Source organism: Squalius cephalus (genome assembly GCF_949319135.1).
Source record: "Squalius cephalus genome assembly, chromosome: 25".
Taxonomy (NCBI): domain Eukaryota; kingdom Metazoa; phylum Chordata; class Actinopteri; order Cypriniformes; family Leuciscidae; genus Squalius; species Squalius cephalus.
This window is the reverse complement of record NC_137146.1, coordinates 1,051,979-1,079,848: the sequence shown is the minus strand read 5'-3', so window position 1 is coordinate 1,079,848 and position 27,870 is coordinate 1,051,979. Positions and strand designations below refer to the sequence as shown.

The 27,870-nt window shown below is 37.8% G+C and overlaps 2 protein-coding genes across 2 annotated transcripts in view; both read right to left on the bottom strand.

Annotated features, from left to right (window-relative positions):
• The window catches only part of LOC307153222 (uncharacterized protein), a 127,002-nt gene that overhangs the window by 45,108 nt on the left and 54,024 nt on the right, over window positions 1-27,870 (bottom strand). The window lies entirely within an intron of this gene.
• LOC307153224 (uncharacterized protein) lies at window positions 2,272-8,736 on the bottom strand. The gene is made up of 6 exons (XM_079862498.1): window positions 8,649-8,736; window positions 8,337-8,521; window positions 6,256-6,410; window positions 5,606-6,069; window positions 3,202-3,410; window positions 2,272-2,778 (listed from the first exon to the last, which is right to left on the bottom strand). Exons 1-6 carry the CDS (start codon window positions 8,662-8,664, stop codon window positions 2,539-2,541), a joined length of 1,269 nt encoding a protein of 422 aa, XP_079718624.1. The 5' UTR covers window positions 8,665-8,736; the 3' UTR covers window positions 2,272-2,538.

Sequence of the window (27,870 nt, the reverse complement as noted above, 5' to 3'; positions counted from 1 at the left end):
TGAAGGAGCTTATATATGAATACAGTGATAGAGTCGTATTCCTATAGGTTGAGGATCAGCTGAGAGTCACTGATGAGAGCTTGACTAAGATTGATTACTCTGCCACATACTCACTCCAACCAGGTTTAATATTATTTACCTTACTCTTATATTTAAAATATGGCTTACTACTATCATACAAAACATTTGCCATATCTTTATACAGAGAGCAGATATCCCTCCCATGATTGACATCTTTACAGTTAACATCGCTACACATTATTGCATCCTAAACAGATATTATTATCTGTACCAACATAATAAGCTAAGGTCCTCCTTTTTAAGTTCTGACCTTCTACAGTCTTGATAGTTAATAAAATCACAGTAGTTAGGAAAGAAAACACTTGGCCTTGAGCAGAGTTAATTCTGAATGTTGATTTAAAAAAGCATAATTTATAAACTGACAGGCCTATATATCTGTGAACTACATGGAGAAAACATACACACACATGTAGATATGTAAGGAATATTTCCCGCTGAGTTTAAAATCCAGAAGCATCTCAGATGGGCTAAATTGGCAGCTTTCCATTCAGTATTTTTTTTTATAAATTCTCCCAATGGGATTTTTTCTCTCTGAAGCATTTATTTAACACTTATAAAAATATACTAAAAAAAAAATATATATATAATTTCTATTCACATGGCCTCTCCTTAATTGAGAAATTAATGATAATTATATATATATATATATTAGTGGTGGGTAGCCCATCTGCGTTAATGTGTGACTCTTATCGGGCGATAAAAAAAAAAATATCGCCGTTAATCTATTCTCAAAGTTGGGTTGGGAGCTGGGTCTATACTACACAAGCTATGATGACTTTCACCTTGATATTTTAGCGCGGATGTATACCTAGCCGAATTCGGTTCGGTGTCCGGTACGCATTTTCAAACCGAACGATTCGTTGGACCATTTTTCCCGCCGACCAAAATTCCGTTATTTCAAATGTAGGCGCGTTGCGCGTGGCAAGCGCGCTCATAATGTAAGAGACGCTGGCGCGACCACAAAATTGTCCAACATCAAATGGCAAACGTAATGCAAGCGGAACGAAACTGAGCTACTCGTTATTGTATGGTTGACGGAACGTTGTTTATCAGTTTGGACCAAAAGCAGCGCGAGCCGATCGTGATCATGCGACACTGTTACTACACAGCGCTAAGAGATCCAGTAAAGAAAGCATTTGAATTCGCCACAGAAGTAATAACATCGCTGCGAGATCTAGTGAGAAACATTCACATTTCTCCGTTATTAACGGATCAAACAGTGCGTGGAAACCTGGAAGAAACATTGTGCCATGAATGAACTATCCAGTGTCCACAGATCAGCAACATTCACCATGGATTTACTGTAGTAACACTAACTGCATGCTTGGAAGTTTGGCAGGAATAGTAGGCTATAATGCTTTCAAGTAATCTAACATTACGTTGGTTTGACATTATGAATAAAATGGCTGCCCTCAAATGTTAATCTGAACTAAAAATAGACCTTTGTTTATAACTACTACAATATTAGGCTACATTTCATTTTTTCCAAGGAGCTGTTTTGTTTTATATGCTCATAAGAAGAGTCTATTATAGCTCCATCTTTGCTCAAAGTAAAAAAATAAATAAATAAAAATCATACTTTATTATGTTAGTTTTAATAATAAAAAAAATCTCTGGCATTTCTTCACAAGTTCTTTTAAATGTCACTTTGTATTTAAGAAACACGTGCCCTTTAGTCATTATTTGGGTAGCACACATATTCTGAATGCCTTCGGCAGAATTCAAATGAGCCATTTTAATCTAGATTAATTTCAAGATTACAGTGAGATTAATCTAGATTAAAAAAATAATCTATGCCCACCACTAATATATATATATATTAAAGTACTTCAGTAATTAATCTGTAACACAAACACCATAAAATGATTACACAGCTTTTCTATCTCTATATCCAATGACTGAGAATTATTTTAAAGGTTATACCAGCAAGTTTACTCCCAAAACATGTTCAGTATGACACTCTGCCAGCAGTGAATGAATGTTGTGATATAGTAATCCATCATTGCTCCGGTAAACTGTGTTAAAATAATCTGCATAAGGGAGCTTATTCATTATCAGATTGAAACAAGATAATATTTGTAAGCTGTATAATGTGACAATTTTTGTGCATCCAGTGACATCAAAAGTAGTTTGAGATGAAGTATTTGCTGCAGAAAATTAGTTCTATGACTTCAGACATAAAAAAATGAGTCAATAATAATGTTGCAAACTTTATTAGTAGAAGCATTCGTCCATTTGTATCCATTCAACAAGAGTCTTTTTGCAAGAGCTCATAAAGAGATGATACATATAGAGAGGAGTATATAAAGAGTGTTTTGGGCATTAAGTAGAAAGGATTACAGAACTCTGTAGTTTATAAGTACAGTGTTTATAAAGGCTAATCATCATCATACCAGGTTACCAGCATCATGAGGCAGAAAACTCAAAGAGGACTCGTGTGTGTCAGCGCTCTGTAGATCATGCAGAAATGGCAGGTGTAGCAGTGGCAGGTATAGCAGTGGCAGGTATAGCAGGGGATGTATAATTTCTTGTTGGGTCTATTTTCTGCAGTTTTTCCTTTACACTTGTGTACTGTATTTGCCACTGCTCCTTGGAGAGAGAGGAAGGACTGACCTCCAGAAACCTGTAGGCATCTTTGTTCTGGAGCTGAAAGATGACAGATGCACTTCTACAGCTTGCAGCAAAACTGCTCCAAGCCTGTGAAATTAAAACATTTATAAGTCAAGTCACCTTTATTCATATAGCGTTTTTTATAATACAGATTGCATCAAAGCAGCTTTTCATTGAGAACATGAAAATAAAACAACCAGTTTGTGTTTAGGAGAAAATTGCATCATCGTCCACCTTAAGTAAGGCAGATCAATAATATGGTTAAATATTAAATGTCCCCAACTAAGCAAGCCAAAAGCCAAGGCAAAGTCACATTAGACTTTTAGATGAAAAAATTAGACTGCCATTTAAGAGGGAACACCCAAGCCTTCCCTCAGGTACAAATAAAGATGATAAGAATAAGAACAAGAATAAGAATATTTGTAATGGAAATGTTTTATGGAAAGATTACAAATGTAATGGAAATTAATTATGGAAATGTTCTTGTAATCGTGTAAACATTCATTTTACCTCTGTGGCTTTTTGGATTGAATCAATAAATTCATCTTTAAATGTGTCAAATTCGTCAAGGAAATCTTCTCCAGCAAAGGTCTTCTGTTCCAGGGAGACCAGCAAATCACGAACTTTCAGCCAGAAGTTTAGGAGCTCACCCAGAATGTCACGAATTATTGTCAAGCTTTTCTGAACTTCAGGTAGATAGATGGGGTCGGGTATGGAGCCTGAAGAGGGGAAATAAAGGTTTCAACAAGCCAACACCTTAAGGGGTTAAGTGACACCCATATATTTTTAGAACAATAATATCTTAGTAAAAACCTAAAGTAATATTGACAAATTATATATAATTTGAAATCTTACAGTCTCTAGTTTTCATATTCATGTATTTCATTTTTTTTAAAATTTATTACAGAGGAGCAGTCATTTATCAATTTGCTACAAGAATATTTCATATTCATTATGCGTGTTTAGGCCTTTATTTTGAAATTGAAAAATAAACATGAAAAATCATGAAAGATTTGTAGAAACTTCAGTTTGTTTTCAGGCCAAGAGTGCAAAAGATAACTCCAATTCATTTTTATGAGAAAAAAAAGGTCTGAAAATGTTTTGAATATAAAGAAAAATATTATGGATCCTCCATTTGTAATGCGGCAGCGGGCTATAATGTGCTCTTTTTATGGGTTTATTAGAGGTTCGAACGGAGAGATATATGAATTATCAGACCCCTATTAAATCAATATTCCATCTAGCTAGTATTAATAGATGTTAAAAAACACGGTCACCTTTCGTTAATAATTATAATTACGTTTATACTATGGTATCGAACAAGATAGTGAACTGCATATGAAGCTACTTTCTCCAGCTAGATATAGAACAAATGTGAATTTACATTATACTATACATGAGAGCTAGTCCGTCTGCGTTTTACACATGACATCATCGTTATATATAGATATAGTTAGCTGAATGGGTGCTTGCCTGTTTATTAGAATACAAGCGCGATCGGCATCTCTCTGTAGTTCTAGCTTGTCACGAAGTTCTCTCCATCTTGGAAACACAACTCCAATGTTAACCCGTGTCATGTTTCTTCTCCTGTCCCAAAACCTTCTCAGGTCATTTCTTAGAAAATCCATAACTACTGATTGAGGTATACAGACTAATATAAAAAATATAGATATCTAATAAAAATATCTCTGCTCATCTGTGTATCCTGTGCAGTATGGGATGGTCAGAGGCAATAAATATAGCCGCCCGCGCTGTCATAGCCAGATCTCTTCTTCCGCCGGAAGTTAGAGAAACTAGAGGAGTCAAAGGTTATATGACGCCATAGACGGGCGACAAAACGGAAATAAAGAAACGGTACGTGTCTTCGAATTAAACTATACATTTCTCCGGGTTTGAAAGTTGGTGGAAACTGTCGGGATAATGTAAGTACACAACAACAACAACAAAAAAAACATAGATATAGTGATTTTTGTTATTTTTAAAGCAGAAAAATTACATATTGTGCCTTTAAAGGAGTCATGGTGTTAATTTGTTTCTTTTAATGGCAGCAGAGAATAGCCTATATTAACTGAACAATTATTTGAACTGTACATTAAACTAAACATTGGGACATTTATTTTTATTAGAGATGCACCGATTATATTTTTCTTGGCCGATTCCGATTTTTCATTGAGTTTGACCTGCCGATATCGATTTTAGCCGATTCCGATTTCATTTTTTCTAACCACTTTACAGCACACACAAATATTTATTTTCTATCTTTTCTTTAATAGAACATTTTGCATAGAACATAAAACATTTTTTAACAGATAATCAGTATAAAATGGAACTATATAAATTACTCCTGGTGTGGGAAATTAAGTTAACTAAAATTAAATTAAAAGAAAGCTTATACGGTATATTCTGACTAGTTTACAATTAAAAATATATATATTAAACACCATATAGGCTAGTACTTTTACCCAAACTGAATACTAAAACCAAGTTTAAATGGGTACATTTTCTATAAATATTATTTTCTGACATAGCCTACTCCAGTTCTTGTTAAAACACACTAGACATGCAAATTCTGTGCATTTTGGGCACTTTTTGTGTGAAATAATTATTTTGTCCATCAAAAGTGTGCTTTCACTTTAATTGAGCGTGAGCAGCAGCAAAAATAGACTCAGGGCCGAAACACTTCACTGCTGCTCACGCGACGCTCCTCAATCTCCTCAGAGGAGATGTCATGCGCACCAGCATCAGTTGTGTGCTCGTTTATTATTGGCATTGAATTGCCGCCATACAACCATATGTCTATATTCCAAAGCATTCTTTAATTACAACCATTTAAGTTTGGATAGTGATTTTCATGCATATGCGAAAAAAGCGGTAAGTGTAAGTGTACTTTAAACATGAAAGAAAACAGACTCACTCCGGTCAAAACTGGCTTTGGCAGCCTTCATCTGCTGATCAATGATCTGGAGTTGGACCTGCCACTGCTTGTGTTTCAGATCAGACTTCTCATCACTGAGGATTTTCAGTTCAGCTTCAAGAGCCTTCAATTTTGCAACTTGTTCAGGACTCTTTGCAGCATCATAAATGCTTTTAATAATCTGCCCGATGAATGGAACGATTGCAGCGACGACGCCGAGGCCTTTACTTTCTTGAGTTATGGATCTGACCAATTCTTGAATCTCTTGGCTTTTGCTGATTATCTTTTTCTCAGTTTCAGCAAGCTCTTTTGTTTTATCATCGAGTAATTTTTTCATACTATCCAGGGCATCTTTAATCCCCTTCAACTCTTGGTCTTGTTTTGCAATATTTTTATCTGTTTCTTCTTTTTCCTGGTAAACATCACTGGCGGCCGTTGCTAAATCTATGTTGTGTGCATCATACCTATACAATGTTGAAGAAATGTTGCTGTGAAATTAGCATTTTATAACAATGGGCTGTGTAACTAGCTTAAAAGTTTAGCTTAAAACATGTTCATACATTTGCCTGATTGTAGCAGTTGCATGTAGAAGAATAATTAAATTGTTCAAGGTATTTTGAAATATGTCTTCATGAGGAAAATATTCTTACCTTTTCACTATCTCTCTCACATCAGTGATAATGTCTGTGATCCAGACTTGTGCTTTTCCTAGGAATTTGACTGCCATAGTCGGCTTATTTTTCTCCACAGTTTTCACCAACAGGGGAAACAGCGTATTAACCAGGTTATCACTGGTCAAAACACACTATGAAAAGGAAGAGACAAGTATCTTAGAATATAAAAAAACATTCAGAACTCTTGACTGTTTTTGTCCTGTAAAATTTTTCGTTTTTAGTTAAAGACTTTAAAGTTTGTGAGTGTATATGATACGAATGAATGACGATAGTTTTATCAAATGAAATGGTAAAATTCTTGTGAAGTGACTCTCACTTGTGAGCTTTTATCTCTGCGATGAAGATCAAATTTGTGCACGACGCGTGCTTCAGTGTGTAGACAGACCACTAGATGTCCTCTTAAAGGAACACTCCAACTTTTTGGGACTTTAGCTTATTCACAGTATCCCCCAGAGTTAGATAAGTCCATACATACCTTTTTCATTTCTGTGCGTTCTGTAAGTGTTATTTGATGCACCCACCGCCCAAGTAGCTGTGCTCCTACGCCTAGTGAGAATATAGTTCCCAGTATTTATACGATTAAAAATGGTCTCTGTCTCATATAGCCTTGTTATTTGTACACGCTGTGACTATACAGATCACAACATGTAAATAGGAAAATGTTTGCATTACTTTGTCACTTATTGGGATTAGTATGCTACCTTATCCATTTACATCCAGTCTTTGTGCTAAGCTAGGCTAGCGGTGGGTGCGTCAAATAACACTTACAGAACGCACAGAAATGAAAAAGGTATGTATGTACTTATCTAACTCATGGGGATACTGTGAATAAGCTAAAGTCCCAAAAAGTCGGAGTGTTCCTTTAACCTCATATATGTTATAACATACATAATGTTACATAGAGACACGCAGAACATGCAGAGTTTATTTCAATAGCACTCTTTTTTTAACTTTGATATTCATAGACACTAGAGCATATCGAGATTTGTTTCATTGTACGTCCCTACTTTTGATTTATTCATTCAGAAAATGGCCAAATTCCGTGACGTTCCTCTTTACAGTAGACTAAGTTACATTTGTGACTAGATTCCGCGATTCGGTCCGCGTCGCTGCGCAAACACAGACGGGGTGAATTTATGAATGAAAGTTCGAAAGTTCCGTCACAAAACGATGTTGTTACGAATTCTCACGCATTTTTTAAGTGGGAATACGGAAATCCTGCGTATCCCCACTATGATATTATGGGCACGACATAACGCGGTGCTAGGTGTCACACACTTGTTTTAAATACTTCCACACATGCTAGTATGATGAAATTTGGTGTATTTACTAGTTGCCATATCAACACTAAATAGAGAACAAATTGCGCCAAAATGTTTTTTTTTTTTTGTTTTTTTTTTTTGGAAGATAACCATAGACATTGATTAAACCTTATTACATGGCTTGGCTGAATTCCAATAGCGGTAACAGACCGCTGCGAAGTATATGCCATGAAAAACAGTGCATTGCTATGGACGCGGAACGGACTATTTTCTTGTGTCAAATTATTTATTTATTTTGTAGGTTGCCATGTAATAAGGGGATAATGTATAGCGAGGTGGTCGTTATAGCGAATAACAACCCCTTGAGGCTGATTCAAGCTCCGCTTCGCGTGTCGTCGGGGTTGTTATTCGCTATAACGTCCGCCTCGCTATACATTATCCCTTACATAGCAAAAGTACATTTCTTACTTAAGTTAATTTTTCTTCTTTATTTTTTGTGTTTATTTAAAGGAGCTGTATGTAAGATTGTGGCCAAAACTGGTACTGCAATCACTGTGTGATTTGCAAAAAGCGTTACTTTGAGCCCCGCTCTCTCCTATTATTTATTTATTTCCAGTTAAGGGAGAGACTCTCATACTATAGCCAATTTAGCTCAGATTAATCTCTAGCTAAAAGACAGACTATATGACATCCTATTTACTACAGAGCCTTCATGTTTGGTGAATTGACACAACGTTCACCCTTTTTTTTTCTTCTAATGAAATCAATGAAATCAAGAGAAATCTGAAACCGTACTTTCGTCATAGTTGCATCAGAGTAGGTGAACAGAGTCTGGGTTTCCACAGCGCGAGTCCTGATGGTTCTCTCCAGCTTGGAGAACTTGCCCAGGCACAGGTAAGAGAGATAGTAGAGAAGCGCTATCTTTTCGGCCGCAGGGGTAAGCTCTCGTACAAACGTCGGGCTAAACGGGGACACGGCCACTGGTGAAAAAACACATTGTATATTTTAAAAAGATAAAAAATATACTGAAATACTGATATGGCTGAAAACATCACATTGATGGCTGGTATTGTTTTCTAATCTGTTTGATGAAATAAGAATACTTGCATGAGGTATCAGCCATCCTTAGTAGGTTTACACAAAAATGTGTGCAATGAATTTCTCCTTCAATGTACTGAAAGCAGAAAAGATTTGTTTGGTTTAAAAACATGTCTCAGAAAATACAATATAATATGTAACTGGAAGGATATCTGACAATTATTATAAAAATGTTATGTGAAAATGACTTACCTTTGTTTAAGTAAGTGATTTGGACAATGTATCTGGTGCTTTTATACTAAAGCTATGACCATCCTGCCTCCACCCTCAGGGCGGCACCAGAGAATTTTTAACGCATGAGCTGAGGGGGTGCTAGATCTTTGACAGGGGGAGCTATAATACATATATTGCCTATAATTGTGCAGCTTCCCCTATCAATGATCTAGCACCCCCTCGGCCCCTGCTTTGTTTTAGTAAGTGATATGGACAATGTATATGGTGTTTTTATCCTAAATATTATATATTTATATATATATATATACCGGTATATATATATATATATATATAGAGAGAGAGAGAGAGAGAGAGAGAGAGGTATATACTATAAATAAATAAGCAAATTCAATTATTAAATATTTGCCATATATCTTACTTGTGCTGTTCACTTTTCATAATCAATATAGATTGAAAAAAATAGCATTATAATATTTTAACAAATATGAAACAAAATGCGCTTTTTTAATGGCTACAACAGTATAGTAGGCCTACAGACTCTCTATTTGTACAAATTGCTGCACATTCATTTAATTCAGAATTTTGCACACACAAGTTGAAAGGCATTTGTTCAAATCAAGTTCACGGATAATTGTGCATGCATTTATTAATCATTATGATACTTAAATCATAACAAAGTAGGCTATGCTATGTACAAAAAAATCAGATGAGCCCAGAATATGAACGCAATGTATAATTACACGTTAAAGGGATACTTCGCTTTAAAATGAAAATTCTGTCATCATTTACTCACCCTCAAGTTGTTTAAAATCTGTATGAATTTCTTTCTTCTGCTGCACAGAAAGATAGATATTTTTAAGAATGTCAGTAACCAAACAGTTAACTAGAGCCATTGACTTCCATAGTAGGGGGGGGGGGGGGGGTACTATGGAAGTCAATGGCTCTAGTTAACTGTTTGGGTATGTATTCTACAGGGAAAAAAAACACCTTGTCAGGGTTTTTATGATGGTTTTGCATTTATTTCTGGCTACTACTGCATTACTTCGTATGTCGCATTTTACCTCTGAATATTTTCAAGGTTGTTACATTTAAACTAAATACTTTTGAGTAGTTTAATGTAAAACAATGCATCATATTGTAAAAGAACATAACTTTGTAGTGTTGCTGTCCTGTAAGAAAAAAAAAAAAGTTCTTCAGAAGATTAATAATAATAATGCATCACACTTGTATAGCGCTTTTTTGGACACTCAAAGACGCTTCACATGGGGAATAAAACAAAACAAAACAAAACAGAAAGGGTTTTAAGGAAAAGCTAGTTTGAACAGATGGGTTTTGAGTACTGATTTGAAGTTTGGTAGTGAGTCGGAGTTTCTAATGGATGTGGGGAGGGAGTTCCAGAGGGTGGGGGCAGCGATAGCGAAGGCTCGATCCCCCAAGGTCCGGCGGTTAGTGCGGACGATCGGGGTAAGGCGCTTGGTGCCAGCTGAGCGGAGGTGGCGGGTGGGTTGGTGCTGTTCCAGGAGCTCAGTGAGGTAGGGCGGGGCCAGGTTATTGAGGGACTTGTAGGTGAGGAGGAGGAGCTTATATTGAATGCGATAATGAACAGGTAGCCAATGGAGCTGCTGGAGAACAGGGGTGATGTGTTCTCGGGACCGGGTGTTGGTGAGGAGGCGGGCGGCTGAGTTCTGGATGTATTGCAGTTTTTGTAGTTGATTGGTAGGAAGTCCTATTGAAGGCTATTGCAGTAGTCAAGTCTTGAAGTTATGAATGCGTGAATGAGGATTTCAGCTGTTGACAGGGTAAGGGAGGGGCGAAAGCGGGCAATGTTGCGGAGGTGTAAGAAGGATAGTTTAGTGATATGGTTGATGTGTGTTCGGTATGAGAGGGTGGAGTCCATTATGATACCAAGGTTCCGGACAGAGAGGGAGGGGGTGACATTATGTCCGTCGATAAGGAGAGTAAAGTTCTGAATAGAGGAGAGGAGAGATTTTTGGCCGGTGATAAGGAGTTCTGTTTTATTGCTGTTGAGTTTAAGAAAGTTATTGTCCATACAGGTTTTAATGTCAGAAATGCAATTGGTGATGGTGGAGAGGATAGCCAGGGGGTGATGGATTTGGTGGACATGTAGAGTTGGGTATCATCGGCATAGCAGTGAAAATGGAGTCCATGGTGGCGGATGATCTGACCGAGGGGAAGCATGTAGATGATGAAGAGGAGGGGGCCAAGCACGGAACCTTGGGGGACACCATGGGTAACAGGGGAGGTGTGGGAGTTGCAGTTGTTAACAGAGACAGTGGTGACGGTCAGAGAGGTAGGAGGTGAGCCAGAGAAGTGCTGTGCCAGAGATGCCAATAGATTTAAGACGATGGAGAAGGACAGTATGGTCTATTGTGTTAAATGCAGCGGAGAGGTCGAGGAGAAGGAGGATGGATATGGAACAAGAGTCGGCAGCAATGAGGAGATCATTTGTGACTTTAAGAAGTGCTGTTTCTGTGCTGTGGTATGGACGGAATCCGGATTGAAATGTTTTGAAGAGTTGAGAGGAGTGGAGATGTTGGTGGAGCTGTGTGATGACGGCACGTTCCAGAATTTTTGAAAGTAACGGGAGATTGGAGATGGGTCTGAAGTTGTCCAGATTATCAGGGTTGAGGCCAGGTTTTTTCAGGAGGGGTGTGATGGACGCAAGTTTTAGCGGTGATGGAACAGATCCAGACGTAAGGGAAGTGTTGATGATGATGGTGATGAGAGGGATGAGGATTTGTTGACAGGTTTTTAGGAGGGAAGAAGGTATCGGGTCAAGCTGGCAGTTGGCAGTTGTGTAGGCTATTTGGTTGAGGCAGGTGGAGAGTGTGTGGTTGTAGAAGTTGACTAGATCAGAGGCAATCGGATCAGAGGGAAGCGAAGAAGTAGAGATGGCATGGGATATGGAGGAGGTGAGAGAGATGGGACTAATGGATTTCAGGTTTCGAAATGTAATTGTTCTTTTGAGTTTGATAGTAGGAGAGGGGGTTATGATATCCAATGTGATTGCCAGATGATCAGAAATTGTGAGGTCGGTCAATGAAAGGTTATGTATGGTGAGGGAGGGTGTGGAACAGACCAGGTCCAGGATATGTCCATGATAATGTGTAGGTGAAGTGACATGCTGGGTGAGGTTGAGGCAGTTTAAAATGTCCAAAAAGTCAGATGTGAATTTTTCTGCCGGAGAGTCGATATGAATGTTGAAGTCACCAATGAGGAGAACAGACGGAAAAATAGAGGAAAGCTGAGTTGCAAAGTCAGTGAAATCCGAAAGAAATGATGGGCAGGTTTTGGGAGGGTGGTAGATGACTGCAGCAGTGAGTGATTGGGAACCAGGAAGTCTGAAAGCCAAGTGTTCAAATGAGGATACAACCGGGATGGGGATGGGGCGGATGGAGATATCGCTGCGGTGAATGACTGCGATGTCACCTCCTCGCCGGTCCAGACGGGGGTTGTCGATGAAGGAGTATCCAGGTGGGGTGGTCTGATTTAATGCAATGTAGTCCATGGGTTTGTGCTAGGTTTCAGTAAGTAAATTCTGTCAGATCACTTCACATTTGTACGTGAATAGCCTACTTAACGAAGTATGTAGTTCCGAAAATTAAAGTAACAAAATGTAGGCCTATTGTCACAATATTAACAAATTGTTGCTAACTACTACAGATGCGTCCCATATCAAAGGGCACATCTGACGCGCTTGGACCGGTCTAGCCTACGGAGGATTGTTCTTGCGTTTGCACTGGACTTTTTTACATTCAACTGGGTTTTATATTCAAACAGGGTTGAAAACCTGTGTAAATATGTTCACCATGGTCCATTTCTGTACATAATAAAAATAACACACTAGCCTACAAAATCGCATCAAGGTAAGATATAAGTGAACATTTGAACCTTTGAATATATAGAGGCCTATGTAAGTTTTCTTTTCATATATCATTACATTACGCAAGTTAACACCCAATACTTGAACAGTTTAAAGTGTTATCCGGCCCAAACCATCTTAATTTAGCTGGCCATGGTTGGCTAAGCCGAAAATACATGTCCTCCAGTAAAAATGTAAAACATAAAAATGACAATAGCCAATTCTGGCTCCATAGCTGTTTACTCAATTATATCAAATTAATTATCAGGATGGCAGCTGTCCTCTCGCACCGTTGCTTGGCGCTAGGAGCGGTGATCAGAAACACCTGGTTGAGCAATTAGGAAATCCTATGAAGGCTACATGGTGCACCCTTCGAGATCTGCGGCCTTCGAAAGGATGCAGCCTTTACATTGGGACACAGCTAAAATATATTGTGGAATTTTCTCACTCAAACCACTGCCTGCTGCTGCTTCTGATTGCTTTTATGGACAATATTGAAACATATTGAGACAATATGTATTGTGAAAAGCGCTATACAAATACATTTGAATTGAATTTAATTTAATTTTATGGGGAAAAGCTGCCCATAACTGCTGGTCAAGGATCAGTTTTCTCCGTAATAATAGCATATTGGCGAAACAGATTTGGCAAACAATCCAGTGCGTATATGCAAAGTATATATAAGTAACGTTTTTACAACGTGTTTTATCAGCGTTGAGCAATGTAGCCAATCACAAACATATCTGTTGATTTCTTGAACGCAATGGCCAATCAGAGGTGTTTAAGTTAGCACTGAATAAAAACTCAGGCGTTTTGAGCATAGATATAGCGGTGAGTGGATTCTGAGTTTTGCACGCTCACAAATCCTCTCATAATAACAAACAAAGTGAAGACATTATGTAAATAAGAGATTCATTGTGCAGTCAGCTTCATTTATTATAACAGAACTTTGTAAGATTGCGATGAAGTAATATAACAGCTTTTTAGTGATTATAAAGGGAGTGCTCTTTGTGCGCTTTCTGCCATGATAAATCCCTGATAAAGTTTGCTTGCTTTAGGTTCAACCTTGGAGTTAGTTCACCCCGTGTGTGTGTGTGTGAGAGAAGGCGGGGGAGAGGTCACGTAGCTCACCTATTTGTGTGCTTAATATTTATATACGCCATATATTTATAACCTCTACGAAGAGCTGTGTGGGATTTCGGGTGTACGAGCACCGCTTGCACAGAGTCGCTTCGCCACTAGAACTGCCACCGATTTGCCGTTTTCCATGTGTCTCTCGCTAAGCAATGTCAAGCCAAGTCTGTTTTTGTGTTTAGGTTTAAGAGGTTTATGTTAACCTGAGTGCACTAAACTGCACTTGGGTTCTTCTGCAAACTGTTGTGTAATATTCAGTTCCAGTATAGTCCATCCAGTGGAACAGTTTCTTACAGGAACTGAATATTACACAACACCACAGTTTTGTGGCCCGTCCCTCATTTTAGAAATCTAGTCTGCCGACACAAGAAAAGAAGAAGCTCTTAGTTCTGTTAACAAATCTTTCTGTATATTGTTTTATGTGTTATTAAGATGAATACAATTGTCTTAACTGCATGCTTCTATGATTTGGCGACGGGGTGAAATAGACAACGATTTATTAAGAATTATGTGCGTCATAATCTTGTCCATCTATTTATTTGTGATATTCTAACTACTCTCACTTTTCATAGACAGAGGTTGGTGTACTTTTGATACAAAATACATTTTACCAGCAATTTTCCTAAACTATTGGCAAAAATCAATACAAAATATATCAAGCATTTCCATGACACCCTTCAGTCGGCCAAGGAGCATAAGCCTCCATTCATTCTTCAAAACTATAGGCTTTATTATTCATAATAATCATTATATTTTATATAATCATCCATCTGGAAATGGTAGAGAACCCACAGGATCAGCACCAATGATTATTAATAACATTAAAGCATATTAAACTTAAAGCATATGTTGTATTGTCACAGATACAGCCAGTGAAATATGCAGGACCAAACCTGCAGAAATTACTAATAAAAATAAAAATTAATTTTATTTATTTTTTATTTTTTCCCAAATGTATTTATTACACCAACCTCTGTCTATGAAAAGTGAGAGTTCTTAATAGATTGTTGTCTATTTCACCCCGTCGCCAAATCATAGAAGCATGCAGTTAAGACAATTGTATTCATCTTAATAACACATAAAACAATATACAGAAAGATTTGTTAACAGAACTAAGAGCTTCTTCCCTTCTTGCGTCGCTAGACTAGATTTCTAAAATGAGGGACGGGACACAAAACTGAGATGTTGTGTAATATTCCGTTCCTGTAAGAAACTGTTCCACTGGGTGGACTATACTGGAACTGAATATTACACAACAGTTTGCAGAAGAACCCAAGTGCAGTTTATTAACATACAGTAAGCATGGACTAAACACAAAAACAAAGACTTGGCTTGACATTGCTTAGCAAGAGACACACGGAAAACGGCAAATCGGTGGCAGTTCACGAGTTCTCACTTACAAATAAGTCAGATAGAATAAATGCGTATTTGGCGTGCTGTCCGAGGAGAGGGCTCCGGGCTCGGTATTCGGCCCGAACCCAGAGTACTCCCCCCGTATTCCTGGCTGTGAAAGAACAAGCCAAGAGTGAGGAGCCGGGGTGGTGGAGGGATGCTGAAAACTGTCAAGGAAGTTAGGCGAGTTGACAGAGTGAATATATATATATATATATGCTTCCTCTCATGCTGATAGGGTAATTGTTTGATGAGTTGATTGATTGATTATTTGAACGTGCTCCTCCCGAACTTTGTTAATGAAACATCATTTCTAGTGGCGAAGCGACTCTGTGCAAGCGGTGCTCGTACACCCGAAATCCCGCACAGCTCTTCGTAGAGGTTATAAATATATGGCGTATATAAATATTAAGCACACAAATAGGTGAGCTACGTGACCTCTCCCCCGCCTTCTCTCACACACACACACACGGGGTGAACTAACTCCAAGGTTGAACCCAAAGCAAGCAAACTTTATCAGGGATTTATCATGGGAGAAAGCGCACAAAGAGCACTCCCTTTATAATCACTAAAAAGCTGTTATATTACTTCATCGCAATCTCACAAAGTTCTGTTATAATAAATGAAGCTGTCTGCACAATGAATCTCTTATTTACATAATGTCTTCACTATGTTTGTTATTATGAGAGGATTTGCGAGCGTGCAAAACTCAGAATCCACTCACCGCTATGTCTATGGCTCAAAACGCCTGAGTTTTTATTCAGTGCTAAAACACCTCTGATTGGCCATTGCGTTCAAGAAATCAACAGATATGTTTGTGATTGTCTACATTGCTCAACGCTGAGCTCACAGATGCAGAGCGAAGTCTGAAAGAGAAAGAGTGGAGCATCCAGAACCAGCTGATGGACAATCAGCTGAAGATGGCCAAATAAAAAATTGAAAATGGTGAAACACTACTGTGTTTTATTGTAAATATTTAATTTAAAATAGGAAAACCTGAAACGCGGGAAAACCTGGAGCAGATTACCAGAGTCAGCGGAATGCTTTGAGGGGAGGGGAGCGGAGCGGAGCGGTGGGGGTGGGGGAAGAGGGGCACCTCAGTCAATGAGGGCAGAGGGGCAGTGGCTCTAACCACCGGCCCTGGAGCACAGGACATTGTCCTGTCCAATCTTTTCTTATCTCTGCATCCCCCTCTCCCTCAACCCTTTATCATTAAGGAGACCTTGTGATTTCTGACTATCACTGACTTAGCACGTTGCAAGCTCGCAACTATTAAAAAAAATGACACCTTTGTTATGAGTCAGCAGTGAGCGGCCGCTTAGCGTAAAATAGTTGCACTGTATCCTCTGACTATTTCAGGACTGGCTAGTTTGTGATCGTGAGCGCACATTCGTGACGCGACGTCTCAAAGCAACACCGGGTCCTTAATGAACGAATTTTTGAAATTATGAGATGCTCAGAATAATCAGAGATCTAAATTAATTCATAATCAATATTTATGATTATTTTGTAATCAGAAACACAATCTAAATTTGATTATCATTTGAAATTGGTTTGGGGACTTTATTGTCCCCAAGGGGAAATTTAAGTTGCTTAAACATCACAAAAGAAATCACAAATCACAAAACACATCGACAAGACCCTGAGAAGCATCGACATATTGTACTTCACAAGAAAAAAAAGAAGAAAAAAAACACACCCAGAAAAGAAAAGAAAAAAAGGGCATTGTTGCCAGCACAGTTCCATGAATTAAAGTGCAAGTGCTAAAGTGCTAGTATGTTTATTGCACGTTGCCCTATTGCACCGGAAGTAAAGTGCTGAAGTGCTCACATATTTATTGTACACAGCTCTATTTCACATCTTTCAGCAGCTTATTGGAGGCTGGCACAAATGATCATTTTAGGCGTTTAGTTTTACATTTGGGTACATGGAGTCTTCAACCTGATGGCAGGGTTTTGTATTCAGGGAAGAGGGCTTGTTGAGGGTCTGATTTACTTTTCATAGCCTGTTTCATAATTGTCTGATCATACAGGCTCTGTATAGGCTCATAGTCTCTCCTTCCTATAATTTTCATGGCTGTTTTGTGCATGTTGGCAAGCTTATTTTTCAGCTTAACTGTTAAGTTGCCAAACCATGCACTAATTCCATATCTGATGACACTCTCCACTATTGCATGGTAGAAGATCATCATGATCTGACTGCTCACACCATACAACCTTAGAAAATAAAGCATCTGCTGTAGTTTGTTGCACGGGTTGTCAACATGTGTATTCCAGCAAAGAAGACTGTCGATGTGGACACCTACATGTAAGTATTTGTATGAGGACACATGAGTTACTTCTTGGTTTTTAATGACCACTGGCTCGTGGTCTGTAACTTACCTCGGGTCGAAGACCATCTCCTTTGTTTTTTGAATGTTTAAAATTAGATGGTTGGTGTCACACCATTTAACGAATGTGTCTATTTCGTCTTGGTACACAGAGGAGTCTGCATCCTTGTACAAAAGGCTCAGGATCGCGGTATCATTAGCAAACTTCATTATATAGTTGTTAGAGTGTACACTCCTACAGTCATTGGTGTACAATGTGAAGAGTATTGGTGATACAACACAACCCCGAGGAACTATTTGATCTCCGATAGCGTCCTATTGACCTTCACTTGCTGTGCCCTGTTAGTTAAAAAGAATAAAACCATTTAAGATAGGCAAGGCAAGGCAAGGCAAGGCAAGTTTATTTATATAGCACATTTCATACACAATGGCAATTCAAAGTGCTTTACATAGAAGAAATTAAAATAAGAAAAAGAAATAAGAATTATTAAAACAGTTTAGAAAAATAAAATAAAATACAGTACAGTACAAACAGTCGGACGAACAGCTGCACAGTGCTCATTCAGTAAATGCACAGTTAAACAGAAGTGTTTTGAGTCTGGATGTGAATGTGATACTGTAGGAGCACATCTGATCTCCTCTGGAAGCTGTTCCAGCATAATAGCTGAAAGCAGATTCGCCATGGTATTTCTAGCTGATATGATCCTAATGATCTGAGTGATCTGTTGGGTTTATATTCAGTGAGCATATCTGCAATATTTTGAGGTCCTAGGCCATTGAATGATTGGTAACACTTTACTTGAAGGGGTGTGCATAAGACTGACATGACACCTTCATAACATGACATCTTCATAATCATGACATGGCAGATGTCATAAATATGAAGGTCTTATGCATTTTTATGACAACTGTCATTAAGTGTCATTCGCTCAATTATGACATTTTTTATGCAAATATGACATTGTTTGAGATGTCTTTGTTATGACAACTTGACATAAACCAATACATCATAACCTGTCAGTGTCTTTGTCATGACAACTTGACATTACCAAGACAACACAACCTGTCATAAATATGTCATAAACATGACATAGATTAATTATCAAACTTAAAAAAACACTTCGGTCATGTGGCTGGTTTTGACATTGTCTGTCATGAGGCCATTACCGACTACTATCGTGGTTCAGAAATTCTCCGTATAGCAAAGCTTGCAGTTTTCAGCTCCAACATATAGTCCCAAGCACAAAACACTTAAGACACGAATTAAAACAAAACACTACAAACACTTAAAAGCAACAACAGCACTCGCCCGGGTCGCTACAGAGCAGCGCAACCGGAAGAAATAGTATAATCGTAGGAGTCAGATTAAGCGTAGAGCTAATGTAATATTTAAACTAAATTACAATAAATTAAGTGAACTTGGACACTGGAGCGCTGAAAGGACATACACGCATTATCCCTTCGCCCAGGCCGTGGACTCCGTCATTGGGCCAATGGGTGGTCTTTACAAGTGTATGGGGACAGAATATATTGTATGACAATCGTTATGTCTATGGAAAGTCGCGTCGGGCTCCCGCTCAGCCTGTCGTCGGGGTTGTTATTCGCTATAACGTCCGCCTCGCTATACATTATGCCTTAGCAAAAGTACGTTTCTTACTTAAGTTAATTTTTCTTCTTTATTTTTTGTGTTTAAAATAATATCAAATTTGTGTAATTTTAAATAATCTCCAATATGTCATTTTACAGTTGAGATAGTTCTTTAATGCTTTGCTAACAAGCAGAAGACACTAGCCGGGTTTAAATCCCAGTTGTGCAGGCGGGGCATGTTGTCACACTGGGTTACAATGAGCCCCTATTGGAAATATGCTATTCTATTCTATACTTTTATGAATTCTATTGGGAAAACATGAGAAAAAGGTGAATAAAGACTGAGTCAATGTTCAGAAATTACTAATCATTAATATGTTTTGAACTATGTTGTATAGCAGTGTTCGTAGTCAAAACTCAAAAAATTGTTTAAAATTTCATTATTAAAATAAACATTATTTTATATGAAAAAGTTAATAATTGTATTTTACTGAGAAAATATTTTAGTTTGTCTTGTATGTTTGTTTGATTAGATCAGAGCATTTTAAGCTGTCTTATGGTCATGTTACAATGTACCCCACCTATGGGGCATGTTGTCACATTTCACTGTCATTCTTTCAGGGTATATCAAGAAAAAAGTATATATTGTATTAATAAAACAAAACCACATTATTGTACTAGACGTGGGAAATTAATGTGGGAGAAAATAAATACTCTGAACTAGGGCTTGCATAGACTAGTCGAGTAGTCGATAGATCGACTACTTCAACCACTAGTCGACGCTGTCGGAAACAATCGACTACTCGAGCGTCCATTAACCATAAATGAATTAAAAATGGCGAACGTCACCATCAGATGTGTGGAAATATTTCATCAAGCATGACAAAAATATAGTAATTGGCCAACTCTGCAAGAGGCCGTTCACATATTGCGTCTAAAAACGTGTGGAAAGCGCGGCCGTGCCGCTGTCTCCTACAAGCGCTTGCGCTCCCGTCTGTCGTTGCTATGCAACCAAACTGCGCTCTCCATGATGACGACGAAGAAGTATCAGCAAAGGATTAATTGATTTCTAGCCCTTGCATTAGCTTTACTACTAGATATATTTCTGGAGATGAGAAGGAAAAACTCGCCTGGAAAAACTAGCGCACCATGTTGCTTCCATTATGAGCGCGGTCGCCGCGCGCCTACATTTGAAATGTCGACCTTGAGCGCGAAAAAGACGCGATATGTGAACGGCCCGTCTGAAATGAAAGGCAAGAACGGCTATTTATTTGGCTTGAGACTGTTACATGAAAATTTTAAAATGAAATGTCATAATTATAATGTTTTGAGAGTTTACTTATGTAATTGTTGCATTAGGCTATGAATAAATAATGTTTATTGATAAGATCTAGCTTATGTCTTTTCATTTACAGTAGCATGAACCACGAGTAGTCGAGTAACTCGAGTATTGTTTTGATAAGAAATCGACTAGCAGAAATCAGTAGTCGTGCAACCCCTACTCTGAACCATAAGTAGATTTACACAAACTGAGAAAGTCAAAAAGCGTTATGCCTGGTTCAGATTACACGATTTTAGCCCGATTTTGCCACGATCCGTTTGACTTAGAGTGTCGTGAGAATTCATATATAACAACGGGCGTCGGGCGCTAGATTCGATCGTTTCATCTCGTATAGTGTGTCATAGCGGGCGACAGCCTACGTTGCGTCTGCGATGCTTCACGACACCACGACAAAAAGACTAGCATGTTTAATTTTTTTTTTCGGTCCTCTACGACGGGTTCTATCACGTGTGACATTGACCAATAGGAGCACAGATGCATTTCCATACACAGCTTTCAAAAATGCCGAAACGAAATAGAGACGATGGTGTTGCTAAGTGGAATTATGAAATGGAGAAAAGGTTCGTGGAGCTGTGGCAACAGTACTCCTGCCTGTATGATGTTTCATCAAGAGAGTACCATGACAGAATTAAAAAAGAAAAATGCTGGCGAAAAATAGCAGAAGTACTTCAGCAACCCGGTGAGTAACTGACTGGAATTAGCATAAAGCTAACTAATCATTCTGTTTCTGTTTGTTTATTTATATAGCACTGTTAAAACACAACCAGGGTTGAACCAAAGTGCTTTACATACAGATTCCAATAAGGAATAAAAATAACGACATACATAGACCAGTCAATAAATAACATATAGAATGTCACATCTACTCATGATAGGCTAACGACATCAGATGCGATTTACACAAATGCTTAAAAATCGACAGTGATTTTGCAGACCTGATAGATAGCGGCAGCTCATTCCACTGTCTCGGCCCTGTTACCGCAAACGCCCGGTCACCCTTATGAAGGCGTTTTGTTCTAGGCACTATCAGTAGTTCCTGATTCTCTGAGCGTAGTGTTCTGGAGGGGGTATACAAAGTTAAAAGATTCGCCAAATATGGTGGGGCCTGGTTATTTAGCGATTTATATACAAATTTTGTATCTTATTCTGTACTGTACTGGAAGCCAATTTAGAGACTCCAGTGCAGGTGTGATCGACTCCTATTTCTTTATCCTCATTAAAAGCCTCCCCGCCGCATTTTGGACCGATTGCAATCGAGATGATGCCACAATACAGCGAATTACAAAAGTCGAGCCTTGAGAAGATAAAAGTGTGGATAACTCTTTCAAAGTCTTTATTTGATAGAAATGGTTTGGTTTTAGCTAGTAGACGCAGATTATAAAAACAAGCCCGGACCACAGAATTAATTTGCTTGTCCATTTTTAGGTTATTGTCAATTAAAAAGCCTAAATCTCTGACTGTAGATTTCGTGTAAGATGCTAGAGGACTCGAATCTAATATAGTTTCTGCGGATTTATTTTGATGGTCAAATACAATAACCTCTGTTTTGTCCTCATTTAACATTAAAAAGTTTTTAGCCATCCAGTTTTTAACGTCCTTTAAACACTCTAAAAGCGACTCGAATGAACTGGTAGAGCTGAGTGGTAGATACATTTGCGTGTCTTCGGCGTAACAATGAAATGACACTCCATACTTTCTAAAAATTCTTCCCAAAGGGAGCAAATATAATGAGAATTGTATAGGAGACAGGATAGACCCTTGCGGGACCCCCCACGGAAGGTTTTTTTTCCTGAGGTCCGATCAATATCCTTGATAGCCTGTAGTTAAATATTCGCCCATGGTCCAGATTTCGGAAGGGGTATGGCTTCATCAGATCGATTCGGAGAGGGAAAGCTTCATCACCAACAAATGCATAGGGTGAAGATATGTTGCTCCCTGGTAGTGGCTCTGGGGGTGGGACATTTAGCAGATGTCTGTCCATGGCAGCTCGGAGGTCTGACTGGCCAAGTATTCCTCCATCTGACACTCTTCCTTGTACGCCAACATTGGCATAAATAAATTTGTAATCTGCGTCGACTACTGCCATGAGTACAACTGAAAATCTAGACTTGTAGTTGTGATATGTACTTCCAGAGTTTGCAGGTGGTTGGATATAGATGTGCTTTCCATCTATAGCTCCTAAACAATTAGGAAACTGCCATTTGGTTTCAAATCCCATAGCCACCTCTCTCCACTCTGCCTCTGTTGTAGGAGTCTGAAAAAAATAAACACCATATATAATTAATACATGTAATGTTCTCTCATGTTCGATCCGGTACTGGAAGCTAAGATCTAAACGTCTCTCCTGTGGAAGGAAGCATGTATAAGGTTTATAATGTAGCATGTATAAGGTTTATAATGTACCATGGCCTGGATTTACAGACACAGCAAGATTAAGCACAAATTAGGCATTAAATGAGATGGAGCATTTAAGTAGCTTTTATAAACTTTCCTTAAAAACATTATCTTTATCTTAAAAAATGTCACTGACATATTTTAAGGTAAGTCAGTGCAAATTACTTTTAGTTTAAACAGCTCAAACTTGCATTCTAGTCTGGGACTACGGGACTAGATTAAATTGTGTCAGTGAAACCAGGGTCATATAATTTTTTTTAAATGTACTTTTTACCAGTAGCAAGGAATCGTAGGGTAAGTGACAGCCTCATTCTTGCACTGATTGCTCTTCTCAGTTTTGTGTCCCTTCTTTGGATAAATGGTGTAACTTTGCCAAGCAAGTAGCTGAAATCCTCCACATCCATCCTAAGCAGATCACGAAAACCCTTCCTTCAGTGTAAAAAACAAGAACAAAAAAAATATCAGGCTTTTTTTTCAGGGTGTTAGCACATAGCAATGTTTAACTTATAAAACCTTCACACATAATGCAAAACTTCAAAACAATAAAAAAAGAATATGCTATGGAAATGGTATTGCCATTTTTATAATTGAGAGTAAGTCTATAGAGCATGGCATGGTGTTATGAATCGATCAAAGGCATTAAACTGTTTTTTTTTTTTTTTATTGTTAAAGGCTCAATTACCCATGTGACTGCATAACAATAAATGGTTACTTCTGAACATTAGAAGTATTTAATTAAATTGGTGAACAAATAATTGTTGTAACAGTCTGTTTTTTAAATATTTTACCGTTGTGGCAAGCTAGCAACATTTATATTACTTTTACTACTGGCTAAAAGTACAAATATAGGCCTAACGTTATATAAAAAAAATATATTTTACCTCAAGTTCTCTTTGAAGGATTGACAGTCCATACTGTCCTCTTCGTGCAATCCAGGAATGTGTCCATTGTCGGGTTTTCTTTCCTTTTTTTTCTTTTTCTGAACACAAGACAGCCAATACGAAAATCGCCGCTTCATCCATTGTTTGTTTACGTTCGTTTCCGGAAGTCAGGCGCTACTAGTTTCGCCTTCACGCGCTTCTTCAAAGACGGCACGTGATGACTGGTCTGGAAGAAACGTGTAGTCTGACATGGTTCTTGTCCACGACACGACAAGATTTTAGGATTCAAAATCGTGTAATCTGACACAGTGACTATCGCATAAGACAAAAAAAATCGTGTAATCTGAACCAGGCATTACTTTGTGCCCTGCTCTCTCCTATTATTTATTTATTTCCAGTTAAGGGAGAGACTCTCATACTATAGCCAATTTAGCTCAGATTAATCTCTAGCTAAAAGGAGGGGGATATTCTAAGGCTAGCCAAAGGCCAAAGGCTAGATTAGATCCGAGGGAGGGATGTTGACCTGAAAGTTGCTCCATTTTAAAAGAAAGTCCCTGCTGTATCGAATGTGCGTTGGGTTGGGCAACTCATTCAGAGTTTCCACCAGGTGGAACGCCGTCCACAATAAAATCAAAGCGGTCCACTCCATGCTATTTGTTTTTATGTTGGCTACTGTTCTCTGCTTTTCAACAAATCATTTGCACACACATTTCTGTCATTTTTCTATCTGAAGCTTTGCCTGCATGCAACATTGACTCGCAACGTGTGCAATATCTCACAACCTCCCGAGTGTCCGAACTCGCACCGTGTACGCCCACCCTTACAGATTTATTCTCAAGAGGACAAACACAAGGGGCAACAGGTAAATACAGATAGGCCTAGTAATGATTAGCATTAGCAATGCTGCAACGTAATTATTCTGCTAATACCGTTGTAGCGTTGTCAACCTATTCACAAGCAAAATATAATATTTTATTAAAACATTTTTGTATCACCCAATACATGGCGAGTCATAGACTTTGCAAATATTATGCAATTTAATATTGATAACAAAACTCAAGCTTGTATGCAGTAAAATGACCTCTTAAAGGTGCATAGCACAAGTCTCTGAGTTTTTGCAGAACTATGCCCCCTCTGGCGACAAGCGAAACTGCAACCAGAGGTGTGAACGCTGCATGACGTCACGCCCAGTCTCAAATTCCGTCCTGAATCCCTCTTATTTATTTTACTGTACAGGATTATAGAGGCAATCGCAGTGATCAGAGAAGGGCTCATTCAGCCCATCAGGCAATTGTTTAAGCATGTATGGGTTAGAAAAACGGGTATTTTAACATGAAATGTTGCGCAATGCACCTTTAATTATTATTAATTATTACATGGCTTGGCTGAATTCCAATGTAGAATGCGGTCTGTTATTTCTTGATAACAGACCGTTGCCATGCAAAACAGCGCGTTGCTATGGACGCGGAACAGACTATTTTCTTTGGCGGAAGCAACAATAAACTCCTTTTTAAATCAATAATTTGTCAAATTAATTATTTATTTTGTAGGTAGCCATGTAATAAGCGGGATAATGTATAGAGAGGCGGTCACTATACATTATCCCTTACGTAGCTTCTGAGCAGCAGATAAGCCAGTCCCCCGCTGAAAATGAGGAGGCCATGATGACTAGGGACAGGTAACGTTAGAGAGGATACCAGAGTAAACAATATGAATTAAAGTTATTTAACCCTCAGGTTGTGTTCAAAACCCTATAACACCTTTTGTGTTCCAGGTCAAAAAAGACAGGCCTAGATTCAGTCTTTATGTCAACTTGTTTTCTTTCTGGTTTTATATTTCTTTTTGCATCTGATTAACCATAGGCCTCATTTTTCTGTGAGTAGGTATCACGTTTTCTGATTACAAAAGCATTATTTGTGAATATTTTCGAATACAAATAAAACTGTAAACATTAGTTCAATATGCCTGTTTGTGGAAGAGTGGGATATATTTCAAATGCTTTCTTTCATTCTTTCATTCTTTCTTCTGCTTTTGTTCATTTATCAACCTATCCTTGTGGAATATTTTTTTACTTCTTAGGGTCAACAAGTTTGTTGAATTGAATGAGGAAACACTGACACCTAGTGAAAACACTCACTGACTTACTAACAGTTTCGTCACATCTGTACTTTTGTCCTTCATAAAGTAATAACATTAACAATCATAATAACTGTAATTTTAATTACACACACCTCTGATTAAATTATCATGTATTTTGTGTACAGTCTTGATAGTTAAACACTTGGCCTTGAGCAGAGGTAATTCTGAGTTAAATGTTGATTTGAAAAAAATGTATCAACTTAGGTGTTGTGGAAAAATGCAGTATTTCTAATATGCATTTGTTTTAAACCATTGTTAATCTCATTGAATCATGTATTTCTGTGAGTATCTTAGCAGCTGACGGAGGACAGGAAGGAACAGACGCAATAAAACGGATGGGCCAGGGAGATTGTAAGACCTGGGCTCGAGAAATGGTTCAGTCAGGAGAATACAGGGGTCGTTCAGTATTAAAGTGAAGCCCCATGCTCTCTCAGGAGGGGAACAGGAGATTATTTAAGTCATAGTTAGTTAGTTAGTTAGTTAGTTAGTTAAAGTTTATTTCGGTCAACTTCAAGAAAAAAAAATAAAGAAAAACAATTTACAAGCAAACATAGAAAACAAACATTAAGTTAAATTGTAAACAATAATTAAAAGAGAGAAAAAAAAAAAAGTTGATCGACCGAAAAGGTGTCGGCTGAAGCTTATGCTTATTGCGCCGATCCTTTTTACATAACATTTATTTTACACACAACACCAAGTCCCAAAGTCATCAAGCATACAATGACTAAGAAGAAAAAGAAGCTAAATTCATTCAGTTTTGTATAATGTGATCTTTTTTTTTTTAAATAATTTCTTGAAACTACTAATGGATTTACATATTTTCAATTCATCATCGAGACTATTCCACAGTTTAACCCCCTGAACAGACAGACATCTCTGTTTGACATTAGTTCTGATTTGAGGTTTGCTGAACATAAGTGTTCCTCTGAGCTCATAAGGAGTAGATTTAATCTGAAACAAGTTCTGGACACAGTCTGGAAATTTACTATTTATTATTTTATACATTATTTTGGCTATTTTAAATTCCACCAAGTCATTAAATTTTAATAGGTTGGAATTCATAAATAACTTGTTTGTTGGGTGATAATAATCTGTTTTATTTATAATTCGTATTGCACGTTTTTGCAGAATAACAATTGGTTTTATTATTGTTTTGTATGTATTTCCCCAGATCTCTACACAGTAAGTCATGTATGGCACTATTAGAGACTGGTACAATATGTTGAGGGCCTTTGTATCAAGAATGTGTTTTGTTTTAGACAGGATAGCCAGTGTTTTAGAAATTTTTGACTTTATATAGGTTATGTGAGATTTCCAGCTGATCTTGCGGTCAATGATGATACCTAAGAATTTAATTTCATTTACCAATTCTAGTTCAAATTTATCAATTCTTATCTGGACTTTTGTATTTATTTGTTTATTACTAAATAGAATAAATTTAGTTTTATCTATATTTAGTGACAGTTTATTAACATCAAACCATTTTTTAAATGTTTTCATTTCTGCTTCCACTGTGTCCAGAAGCTGTCCCAAATTCTGATTGGAACAAAATAAAGTTGTATCATCAGCAAATAAAACACAATTTAATTGAGTAGACACATTACAAATGTCATTGATATATAATAAAAATAGCTTTGGTCCAAGGACTGATCCCTGAGGAACCCCACAAGTGACCCTCTGAAGCTCTGACCTGTCATTGGTGAACTGCACAAACTGAAATCTATTCCTGAGATAGTCACTAATCCATCTTTGTGCAACGCCCCTGATACCATATATTTCAAGTTTTTTTAATAATATTTTATGATCAATGGTATCAAATGCTTTTTTTAAGTCTATAAAAATTCCAACTGAGTAATTTTTATTTTCTATTGCAGAGGTCAGTTTTTCAACCAGCTCTATTACAGCCATTTCCGTGGATCGATTTGCTTGGAAGCCATATTGATGATCGTTTAATAGTTTATATTTTTCAATAAAAC

Coding starts and splice junctions, on each gene's coding strand:
- LOC307153224 (XM_079862498.1), bottom strand. Junction 6,070..6,255: donor GTGAGAGAGATAGTGAAAAG/GTAAGAATATTT, acceptor AACATTGTATAG/GTATGATGCACACAACATAG. Junction 3,411..5,605: donor CAAAGCCAGTTTTGACCGGA/GTGAGTCTGTTT, acceptor TCCCCTCTTCAG/GCTCCATACCCGACCCCATC.